Genomic DNA, 12,453 nt, shown 5'->3' on the forward strand with positions numbered 1-12,453 from the left:
CAAGTAAGTTAAAATCCATCATCAGGATGGATTAACTTATGAAACAAAATGTGACAATAAAATTGGTATAGACAACTATCTTATATATTAAACCTTATATGTGTAAGGTTATTTATACAGATCTAAAGTTCTAAGAAGAATATGTTGTATATACCCTAAAATTATAAAGTTTGCTTTTCTAAGTGTCTCTATCTCTTTGCAATGTCTTCATAAGGAGTTAAGCAAAGACCCAGAGAAGTCAAACTTGCATGTTAATTTTGAGATTAATTTATAATGGTAACTGCAGTCCATCATCAGAAATTTCTGAATTCAGTTCATCTTACGATCTGCGAGGTCAAGAAACTTGTGTCATAAGCCTTCTAGCAGGGGCCCAACAGAATCCCGAGAGGGCATGGAAGCCTCTTTATCCCAGAGCTATTGAGTTCCATAAAACACTGCACTCACTGTATTCACACAGAGCTGTGGAGGGCTTTGAAGACAGTGTTGTAGCATGAAAAGCCCATCGTAAAGCTTGATGGTGGCAGCTGAGTGGGCTAAAAAAACATTCGCTTTTTGAAAGACTACTAAAGGCTCCTAGTTTCACCCTGTGAATTTAAAATACATTTTATGTTATGGATTAATGAAATTCATGGCTATACTTCCTTTATTTTCTTGTTCATTCCGTAACACACAATCTAGTTAATCTGACAGTACCCTAGTTGCCTAAAATGAGATGCACCAAATCAAGAATAATCAGGCTTTCTCAGGAGACGGAATATGCTGTTAGACTTGTGACTGAGAGCCAACTCGAGCAGAGGGAACGGTGACTGAGAGCACCGACACAGTCACAGAACCAGCTTAGGAAGGAGGCGTAAACCACCAGGTCTAAATCCCTACACCACAGGCAGAGGAGAAGCTGAAGTTGAGCAATGAAATATATGTCCAGATTATGCTGCTGATCTTGGGTCTACACTTTGAGAAGTGAGAACTATACAGTTTATATCTAAAACTGACAAATCACAGTTTTATGGCCAGATGCCTTTGGTACAGCTTGTGAGCTAAAACTGGTTCTTATGTATTTAGGTGGTTGGAGAAAAAAAAATTTAAAGAATACTATTTTGTGATACTGGAAAATCATATGAAATTCATAATTCAGTGTCACAAACAGAGCTGCATTGGAACTACTACTGGATTTGCATATTTCCTTAGGCTGCTTCTGTACTGCAGCAGTAAGCTGAGCACTTGTGACAGAGACCGTATGGCCCATGACATTAGTCTGCTCTGGCAGCTGTAACTACCACTGACTGGGTGGTTTAAACAACAGAAACTTCTCTCACAGTTCCAGAATCCAGACATCTACAATCAAGATCTGAAGGTGTTCAGTTTCTGGCGAGGGCCCTCCTCTGGCCTGCAGATGGTCACCACTGGGGTAGGCCCTCATGTGGTAGAGAGAGCACTCTAGTGTCTTCTAAGAGCACCAACCTTACTGGAGTAGGATCTCACCCTTATGACCTTATTTAATCTATATCATCTCCTCACAGGCCCTATCTCTAAATACTGTCACAATGGGGGTTAGGGCTTCAACTCATGAATTTTGGAAAGACATAAACATTCAGTTCATAATACAAAGCAAGTCTAAAATATTTACCATTTGACCCCTAATAGAAAAGTTGCCTACCCTTTGTCTAGATCCTTGCTTCTCAAAGTGGGCAAAAATTTCAGACCTCATATGACCTACTGAATTAGAATCTATGTTTTAATAAGATCTATAGTTAACTTGTATAGACATTAAAACTCAAGAAGCATTAGTTTCCAAATCCAGTGATCATGATAAAAATCACTGGGAAAAAAAAATTTTTTTTAAATATAAATAGATTTTTATTAAAAAAAAAAAAAAAAATACAGGTTCTACCCTGGGAGAACAGTTTCAAAAAAACAACCAGCACCACTGACATTTGTTGAGGCTGTGCTAACTTTTTATGTGCATTATTTCATTTAGTCCTCCTAAAACATTTTAAAATAGCTATTATTATTATTATCCCTAGTTAAAAACATTAGGCAAATTGCCAGAATTTTATATGTTAATAAATTGTGAAATTTGAAGTCAAGACCAGGCAGCAGAAATGAAACTCAATTTAACTGCTATTTTTCCTTAACCATCAATGCCATGTGATTCCTATAATAGTCTTGTAGATGTACCAGGGACATAACTGATACCATTTGGACTCACAAGATTCCCAGAAAAGTTGGGAATTAAAAGCTGGGCAAGATTTTCCAATTTGAAAGAAGAGATAGAGATATACCACTAATTTCATCTACAGACTACCAAAAAATATTTCAGAATGGCAGGTGATCTTTCATCCAAGATAAAGAATTTAAGAAAAAATAACTAGATGATGCTTTGTAATTTCTGTATAGGTCTTAAAATTTCATCCATCTGCAAATATTTTGTCTAAAGACAAAATTGAAATAACTGCAGTTGGCAAATGAAAACTCCTTTTTTTTTATTAACAGGGATTTTTTTTGTTTTGTTTCTTTTAAATAACAAGATTTTTTTAGAAGGAAATGCTCCATGTCTTTTGAAATATTGGTTTCTAAAGTTTTCAAGTATTAAGTTCTAAAATTTGAGTTGAATTATCAATCATATGTAGCATTTTCAGATACTGCAGAAAATGAAATATTAATTTTTTTTCTCTGTTGGCATTAAAAAAAAAAAAAGGTTGAATAATCCCTAAAGTTCACATTGAAGTTTCAATGTGTTCCGGCTTGATGAGAGACAAACTGCAACCTTGGAAAGGGAAATTTAAAAGATTTAATAATGAGGAAAGCAAAATACAATGCTTTAAAAATATTCCCTTTATTCTGTCATAATTTATACTCAAACTGTCAAACATTGCAGATAGTTCCCAATATTAATCTACTAAGGCGACTGACTTCAGTTAAATGAATTTATTTTACAACCTTTTGAAAGGAAAAAATGAAAGGGTGTAGTCAAATACTGTTCAGAAGAACTATTTCTACAAAAAGCAGAAGTTAGCACAGGAATAACTGAAGAGACAAAAATAAATTTGAGGTATGTCCCCAAAGGTCCTGCCTGTAATAAATAAATGCAATGTTGTTAATGGAATTTTAAAATCTGTCTTAAGAATGGTCTGTTTAGATATAAAAGAAAAATGATCTGATGGAAACAAGTGTTCCTTTACAAAGTCAAAGTTAATCAGGACAAAATGTTGAATGAAACATCAACATATATTTACATAGTTATATATAACAATATATACTTATAATGTTATATGTTCCTTTAGAAGAATCCTAGTTATCTATAATGATATCTTAGCTGGTAGTTAATATTAAGTCACCAGATTATTTACGATGAATTTATAGGCTAAAAATCAGTATGGAAAAATGTACTATTCATGATTAGGAGGATTTTGTCTTAAAATATAGTGCATCTTGGCATCTTGATCTCCATCTTAAGAGGTATGGAGAGTCAAAGAACAACTGTTATCATAAGAATTTTTACCTGTAGAATATTTCCAAAGATTTTCTGAGCATTATCTGGGGCTTCCCTGTGGGAAAAGGATGAGGGAACACAGACTCTGAAAGACTTTGACTTTTATAATTGATAAACTGAGTGATTCTAATTCTCTCCAAAAGGAAACTGCTATTATACTAACGTTTACAATGTATTTACTCCAAGTCGTCTCTTTCATATCACAAGAATCTTCTGCCTCAAATAAAGAAGGGTTACAGGTTCCTCCGGGTATACCAATTTGGCTCACCAGTGGTAACTCTCCATCTTTTTTCTTGAGATATTTAACTACACGACCAAATCTTATTCTATTATGGCAAAATATAAGATCCAGAAATCTGACTTAAGTCTAGCATGCTGCCTTACAAATTGGCTAAAGGAGAGCTGGTGGTATAGCTCAGGGTGGAATGCTCGTTGAGCATCTCCGGGTCCTGGGTTTGAGCCCCAACAGTGCAACACAAAACAAACAACAACAAAGTGCACAGAAACTGGCAAGAGACTCTAAAATTACATTAACAACTCAGAATATTTCCTTTGACTCCTATTCCCAAGCAGTAACTGGAAGTTCCAAATCTGGATTTCTAAATGAATTCTAAGTTTGAAGGTATGCAAGTGACCCACACACATTATTTATTTTAAATATTTGGTGCTAATCCTCACGCTCACCAATCATGCTTGCTGTGAAGTTAAATAAAACAGCATGAGTTCTTTGGCAAAATGAAAGCTAAAAATGATCTAATATCAGTGTCCTAAATGTTTTAAACTAACAACAGTACCATTTAATTAATTCTCTGCTTTTCATTGTACTTTATAAAGACTCAAATGATTCAGAACAGTTTCAGAGTCAGTTTATGAAAACAGTCCCTTTGCAGTTAGAAACTCGAATTTCAGAATTTGAAGTCAATTTCTGAAATGAACAAAAAAGGATGAGCCAATTTTTCAACCTATTATCAGGGAACAGAAGTGTGTTATTAATTTTGCTTCATTTTACCATGTGATAAATATAACAAACACTTAGCTTATAACTAAGCTAAAAATTGGAAGTGCCAAGAAAAAAATATCTAAGTGAAAATAATTATTACAAAACTGCAAAATCCTAAAGCAAACCTCAAATCACAACTTAGAACAAATCACACTAACATCTTGAATCACAAGCTTAATGATTTTTTCCCAACCCCAAAGGAGAATCAGTTCTTAAAATCAAACTACATTGTAAAGTTAAACTTTAACAAACTAGCAACATGAAAATTTTTTCATTGCTGTGAAAATATTCGTATCATTTCATAAAGACAAAATAATCTTTTTAACAACTTTAAAAACTAAAACACTCCATACATCTCAGGGAACTGAGCTTTGAGGTTTCAGAGTAATATGTTCTAAAATACTATCATTACTAAGTATGATTAAATGTAATCAAATTTTTTGGAAAATTGGACATGTCAGTTAATTAAATATCTTTTGGTTTAATCCTGGTTGTAAGCAGGGGTTACGTCTGTCACATTTATGTCATACTATGATGCCTTACTTTAGAAATGTATTTTTAAGTACTTTTTAAATGAATTGAAAGATAGAAATTCATTTGTCTTCTTCTTTGAGAAACAAAGAATTGTGTGTATTTCCAAGAATGTCAGCTTGACTAGATCCCAATAACACTTTTTAATTGAAAACATAATTATCAGAAGTGGAAACAAAAGAATGTGTATAAGGGTATGAGAAAGGGTATTAGTATGAAAATGAAATTTTGTTACTCAAATTGACATTGAATCAGCAAACAGAAACATTTAAATTTCATTTCCAAGCCCACTTAGTAAATCTAGTTCCAGTCAGAGCATCTTTAATGTGCAAAAAGCTCAGTGAAAGCAAGTATTCACCATGCAAGTCACAGCTAGGATTCCCTTAACCTACTGCCCTCTACACACATCACTCTCTGTTAAACAGGCAGCCAACGCCAGATGCTCCCACTAAAAATGGTCACAGATGGTCAGTTGTCCAGTTAACAGGAACACGTTGCCCTCCCAACATCCAAAAGGAAGGAGGAAAGAAGCCAGAGCTGTTAGCACTTGCCTGCTTGGTGGGTTAAACACATTCACCTGCTCTAAGATTGGCCAGGCCCCAACACACATTCTAGAAAAGGAAGGCTAGACCCTAGGGCTCTCAGGATTAAAAGGCACCTTAATGTGATCTAGTCAACAGCTGTACAATGCTTGAACCCACACAACTGCATCCCTGCCAACCAGGCTGTGACCTGGCAGCTCCAGGGGTGCAGAACCTGCTGCCTAACAGGAGAGCCCTACAGCTGCACAGGGGCCTCCAATGCTTTGAAATGCAAGTCGTCCAAACACCTAATTCCACAGTCAGAAACATGGAGCTATTTAACAGATGTGGTATACTCACTATAACAAAATAATTTCCTAGTCTATACCTTAAAAAGGTGATTTTAAAAGCAGTACCACGAATGGCATATGCAATGGACATAACAACATAAAAACAAAGGTAGCAATGTATGCAATTTATTTTTAAAACATAGGAAGAAATAATAGTTTTGAAAGCTATTATTCAGAGATTATTAAAAAGTTCAACAAAAATCAATGGGTCTCCCTCCCCACCATATGTAATCTGTATAGATGTATACATACATTTATGTATACATACATTTATCTATCTATATGCATCTATAGAAAATCTAAAAATTTTAAAGAACTTTTAATTGCCAAGTTTTAATAAAATGTTTCTCTAAGTTTTTTACAAGAACAGCCCTGTTTAGTTTTTTTCCTAACAAATTATTCATCTCTTTAGAATAAACTACCCATAATGTATGTGCAATAAAAGCACTCTTAGAAAAGTATTTTGTATATCTTTAACATTTATATCTTCCTTATAGTGAGGAAGGTGGAAGTACTGAGTTTGAGCTATGATTTTTCACCAATAATTGCCCCAAATCCATTTTGCTTTGAAAAATTCTGACAAATACGGAGTAAAATGTTTCTGAATCAACGATATACACATGTAAAAGGACAACACACTGGGAAGCCATGGCAGAAATAAACACTGCTGATTTTAGGAACAGGAGGTTGGGCTCATGTCATCTTGGTATCCATGGATTAAGAAAGGTCAACCCAGAACATATGTAACTTCTCCTCATCGTTCATAAAGCTGTGTGACAGAGATCGATAGTGAAACTTATTTAATTTAATGCAGATTAAATTAAAAACCAACATAACAAGATTATAAGCAAAATACCATCTGGAAAACCATGGTGAGGAACTGCAGGATGGAGTTCTGCATCTATGCATCTGGAAACAGGTTCCTACCAGTCAGTCTACCCTGCAGAGACTCAAGTGCTGCTCTCATAGCCTGTGTAACGAGGCCAGGGAAGGAAACGGTGGAGCTCACCATGGGACAACTGTGCCTCTTACCTCCCTTCACCTCCACAGGGCATTCTGAAGGCAAAGGCCAGAGTGCTCTGCAAAATTCTGAAAAATACAGAACATCCTACAACCATTCAGCAGCATTTGGGTGACAATCATAATTCAAGTGAGCACCTGGAACTGTAGGGTAAAACTCTATTCACAAACAACAAATAGCTAAGTGTGCATTTACACCATGATGAGTAGGTGTCTATTTATATTCATGAATTCGTTTTGATACAAAATTTCTTTACTTTCTATTAATCATTTTTACATGATGAAATTCTTTATACCCTGCAAAGACAGGAAGAATAGGGAGAAAAATATTATCAACAATACTGATGACTCCAAACACAGAGGTGATTTTTTCCCTCCTGTGTTCTGGGTTAGAGCTACATGAAATAAATATTTATTGTTACATGTTTTTCTCCCCAGTATTGGGGATCAAACTTAGGGCCTCATGCATGCTAGGCAAGTGCTCTTCCACTAAGCTATGTCCCCAACCCCCATTTTTAAAAATGTTTTTCTTTGAGACAGGGTCTTGCTAAATTGCCCAGGCTAGTTTTAAACTTGCAATCCTCCTGTGTCAGCCTTCTAAGTGAAAAGGCATTATTTTATATGTAATTTATATAAATTATTTCATACCTACATAGCACTCTCAAACTCTAAATTAAACTTAATTATTAAGTATTATTAATTAACTTGGTGAAATTCCTATTCTACATTCCAACAGTTGATCAGGATCTCTTCTACCAGAACTGAACTCTAGAAAGAAAAGCAGATTCCCAAAGCTGGAGAAAAGAAAGGCAGCACAGCTACCTGACCTCTGAAGTTTGAGCAGTAAGATATACATAGTGACAAACTAAAACCTATTATTTACTTCTCAGCATCAAGTTAATTCTCTGGCTGTACAGCTAATAACTTTTTATCCAACTGGCCAGAGAGAAAGGATAAAAGGAAAAGCAGAGTTCAGACTCACTTACCCAAGCCACTGAGAGTGTACAGAAGATCACTGGTATCTAAGAAAATGGGCCCATTCTCCTGCTGCCCTTCCTCTTTGTAGAACAGCTTGTAGCCCTGAATGGCTGCTGGGTCTTCAGCATCTTGCTGCCACTTCACAGAAATGGTGGTACAGTTCAGAGGCTCCAAATGTAACTCGGGAGACTTAGGGGCTAGAAAAATTCACCAGAAAATTATGTATAGACAGCCCATAGTTCCCATGAAGACTGTAAATCTCACAACTTTACACCAATAGTTACAAAAGGTTCAATTTCAACAACTATACTTTAACTTTCCAAATTTTACAATATTAAACCTTGAGCTAGTTTAAAATACATATTATCTTTAAAAAGACTAAAATATACAAGTAATACCTATGCAGGTATTTGTATATTTAATTTTTTTTCCAAGAGGCAATAAATACTTTATAATTTTCACCATCTAATACTCTGTGATAAAGAGAAGAGGCATTATTATCAAATAAGAAAATCAGTCATAGTATATTCCACCTAAGTAAAAAGAAGGGCCTAGAATCTTTCAGTCTTAAGGTCTTTTTTTTGGACTGATGATTTTTTTTTTAAATGGCAATAATATTAATTAGGTCTCTATTGATAAAAACTTTTGGTAATTGATTTGGAATGTTCTAGCCATGAAGGTTTTGCTAAGCAAACCAATACGATAACTAAAAATTTTACACAGTAATGAGTTCTATTCAAAAAGGACTACTAAATCAAAAGCTTAATTTTGTTTCAACTAAGTCTGTGATCTATGGAATATTTTTATTAGTAAAATGAAAATTTTAAATATGAACACAATAGCCAGGTGCAGTGGTGCACACCTGTAGTCCCAAAGGCTCAGGAGGCTGAGGTGGGAGGATCAAGAGTTCAAAGCCAGCCTCAGCAAAAGCGAGGTGCTAATAAGCAACTCGGTGAGACCCTGTCTCAAAATAAAATATGAAATAGGGCAGGGGATGTGGCTCAGTGATCAAGTGCCCCTGAGTTCAATCCCTGGTACCCCAAAACAAAACAAAACAAAACTAAGAGAGGAACAATCTGATTCAAAGGTATAAATACTATACTATTATTCCTCAACAGTCCTGAGAAGGGTACCTTTCACACTTGTAGCTTTGGGTGTCCTATGTGAAGTCCACACTGATGACTCTCCTAGCCCCACACGGGTGGCAGCAGTAATTCGGACCAGATAGACACTATCAGGTTTCAGGCCTTCCAAAAGATACTCATGCATGGTCCCTGGAAGCTCGAGAACTTGGATGGAATTCTCAGTACTTAAGCGGAAGGACAGGCGATATAGCACCACTTGGCCCCGACGATATTTGGCTGGGATTGGCAGCCAGGAGATGAGAATGTCAGTGGGACTTCGACTTGTCAAACTAATTTCAGGAGGCCTCAGGGGAACTGAAAATTACAAAAGAAAACATTATTTTAAAGTAATTAAAATCAAGTTACTACTTAGCATACCAGTATTCATTCATTTTTTTTAACAGCAATATATAACATCATAAAAGAGGCATTTTCAGTTGTAGCAGAGGTATTCAGTAAAGCAGAGTACAAACCAGACAAAAAGAAGAACTAAAGAGAATGGATCAAGTATATGGGATCAAAGAAAGTAAGGTTCTCATCACTGTTGTGACTGTCTTGTTTAGGATGAATATGTGAATACTTGATACTCATATAAAATATGAGACTACTTTTCAAATAACGCTACCCCAGTGCCTTTGAAACAATGGAAAATGCATTGTAGGAGGGTGGGGATGCATAGGATTTATAGGACTATAAACTAGAAAATAATTTTTTCAAGTGTAGGAACTAATGTGAATTTTGTATTCTCAATTATAAAACATGCTATCATATGAAAATCCTTTTCCTCCAATAATTTAAATAAAACTGGCATTCCAGAAAAGTAAGTCCAAAACGGTATATCATACTAAGAGGAAAGATTAGTCTTTCGGTTTGAATCCTCGTTCTGCCAGTTACTACATGGTCTTCGTGTGATTGTGGCCAATCAACTTCTCTTGTGTCTAGGTTTCTTCATACATGAAATGGAAAGAGGACTGGCTTCTTCTGTGGTCTTTCCCATCTCAGTAAATGGCAATCATTTACCCAGCTGCTCACGCCATAAAACATGCTGTCATCCTCTACGCTTCTTACACTCCACTTTCAGTCCTGTGGCTGCAGGACCTCCACTGCCGCCCCTTGGTCCATGCGACACCACCTTTGGCCTGTATTGTTCCAACAGCCTAACAGATTGCCCTGCTTCTGCCCTTGTCCCTGCCATCTACTGTCAACGCACTAGTCTGCTAAAACACAAGTCAGATTACTTCTGCTCAAAACAATTTCATTTCATTCAAAGTAAAAGCCAAAGTTCTCTGGCTTCATACCAAACCCTGTATAACTGCCAATTTCTTGCCTCACCTCCTACTGTTTCGCCCTTGTTCCTCCTCTCCAACCATGATTGTTTGCAGGCCTTTTGCAATTCCACCTCCTCTGCGGGAATACACCTGTCACAGTTATCTGTTTAGCACTCCCTTATTTTCATTTTCTTCAAGTCTTCTTCAAATGTCACCTACTCAGTGAGACCTTCTCTGGAGGTAACTAAAACCTCAAATTCCACAGCATGTTGTGCTCCACTGCCCTGCATCTTTCCCCCCTTTCTCCCATACCTAACCACTGTCCAACAGAGTATATAACTTTTTCTTTATTTTGTTTGTTATTCCTATGCTCCCTCCCCCTCCAGAAATTTCGTTCCATGAGGTCAGGGACAAATTTTCTGCATTTTGTTCATACCAAATATTGAATAACACATAGCAAGCACTCAATAAATATTTGTTGAATGAATAAAAGAATAAGTGGAAATGAAAAAAACAATTTAAGCACTTCTGAGTTCTTTATGTGTATGAACCATTAATACTTGGAGAAACCCAGTGAAGGAAGTACCATGAAGCATTTCTACTTCATAGCTACGAAAAGAAGTACAACAGAATTAATCACTTGCCCAAGGTCCCAAGATAGTAAGGGAAGGAGCAGACCTAGAAAAAGCAGATAGAGCATGTACCCTTGTCCTCCATACTGTACTGCCTCTTATATACTTGTTCCCTACTATAGAGCTATGTGGGGATGAAATGGGAAGATGGGAGACAGGGTTTCTGGAATAGGGTGAGTAGTAAGTGCTCCTTGAGCATTAGCTGTCTCTGCCACACACTGTCACACAACCTAAGTTGAGACCCACATAGTTCAGTTTGTGAACTTGGCTTAGAAGGTGGGACAGGCTAATGCAAACAAATTGAAAAGTAGTGACAAGAAGGTCTGTATGCCATCCACAAAACAAAACAAACCCCATTAAATAAAAAATGTTGCTGAGTAAGGAAAGGTTTACTTTAACTGGAAAGCCAAGCCTTAACAGGTAGCTTGCTATGCTTAGACTCATTTTCTTCTAGAATATGAAGGGGAATATGACTAAAACATACACACACACACACCACAAATCAGCATGTGTTTTACCTTAGGCATATCAGAGGTTGGTAAACGTAATGCGTTAGCTAAAGATGTCATATATACTGTGGCTCACTCTAAAGTGGAGCAGACTCTTGGATAAAAACTAAAATTTGAAATTCAGCATACAGATATTTGAAAATTTTTTCATTCAGTCAAATTCTGAATTTATAAACATCTAAATAAGTAGCATTATAAAGATATAAATAAGAGATCTGGGACCAAATGAACAAAAAAAAGTAGATTTGGGAATTATTTATATACAGATGTTTTGAAAACCAAGAGTAGATTATCCCTAAGGAAGATGACCTGCATGTTAAAGGAGAAAACAGTGAAATCAAACGCTAATTCCCTTTCACACCGCAGGGTACAAACACTGGGCCCTCCAGAATCCTATCTTTTACGACATGGTGTGAAAAGCCCAGAGAGAACCAGTTCTCCAGGAGCATTTTAATGGAAGGAATTCTGGAACACCATCGAGAATATGATGGACTGCCCTCTATCCAGATAACTACACCTCAGTGGTCAAGTAACTAACTGAATAAGTAATAAAGCTCTAGTAATAAACTAAGTGTTATCTGATTATCAAAGAATTTTTTAAACTTATGAGTAACAAAGTTTCATAAACTTCCAGTTTCAGAAGTCCAATGCCTTTGAGCAGCAGACACTGAAAACACTTAATATGTAACATTCATTATATTTATTCATACCTGAAAAAACTTAGGTTTTATTCTATTTTGTAAAACAACTGCAATGTATTTACAATTTAAACAGGAAATACAATGAATGTGTAAGATTATTATTAAAAATCTATATTCTAAATTATAAATAATGTGCTCTATCCTTATCATGTTACTGACAAAAAGCAAGTCAGAATTGAAATGGCAAATTAGTCTGCTGTTTAACATACCTGGTTATTTTTTAACCAAAGAAGATATTTTTCCATTTAAAACATATTTTTTGAAAAGGATTAAACATATGAATGCTCATTCTTTTTTTATTTTTTAAATTTTTACAGATTGCATTT

General features: G+C 35.8%; 1 protein-coding gene across 1 annotated transcript in view; it reads right to left on the reverse strand.

The window, feature by feature from the left end:
- The window catches only part of PRTG (protogenin), a 136,157-nt gene that overhangs the window by 45,038 nt on the left and 78,666 nt on the right, over window positions 1-12,453 (reverse strand). The window contains exons 10-11 of the mRNA XM_079129883.1: window positions 9,027-9,332; window positions 7,902-8,090 (exon numbers count right to left, since the gene is read on the reverse strand). Coding sequence (XP_078986009.1) covers window positions 7,902-8,090; window positions 9,027-9,332 — 495 coding nt within the window. The remainder of the gene's footprint in view (window positions 1-7,901; window positions 8,091-9,026; window positions 9,333-12,453) is intronic.

The sequence above is a fragment of the Sciurus vulgaris genome, assembly GCF_902686455.1.
Source record: "Sciurus vulgaris genome assembly, chromosome: 2".
NCBI classification, from domain to species: Eukaryota; Metazoa; Chordata; class Mammalia; order Rodentia; family Sciuridae; genus Sciurus; species Sciurus vulgaris.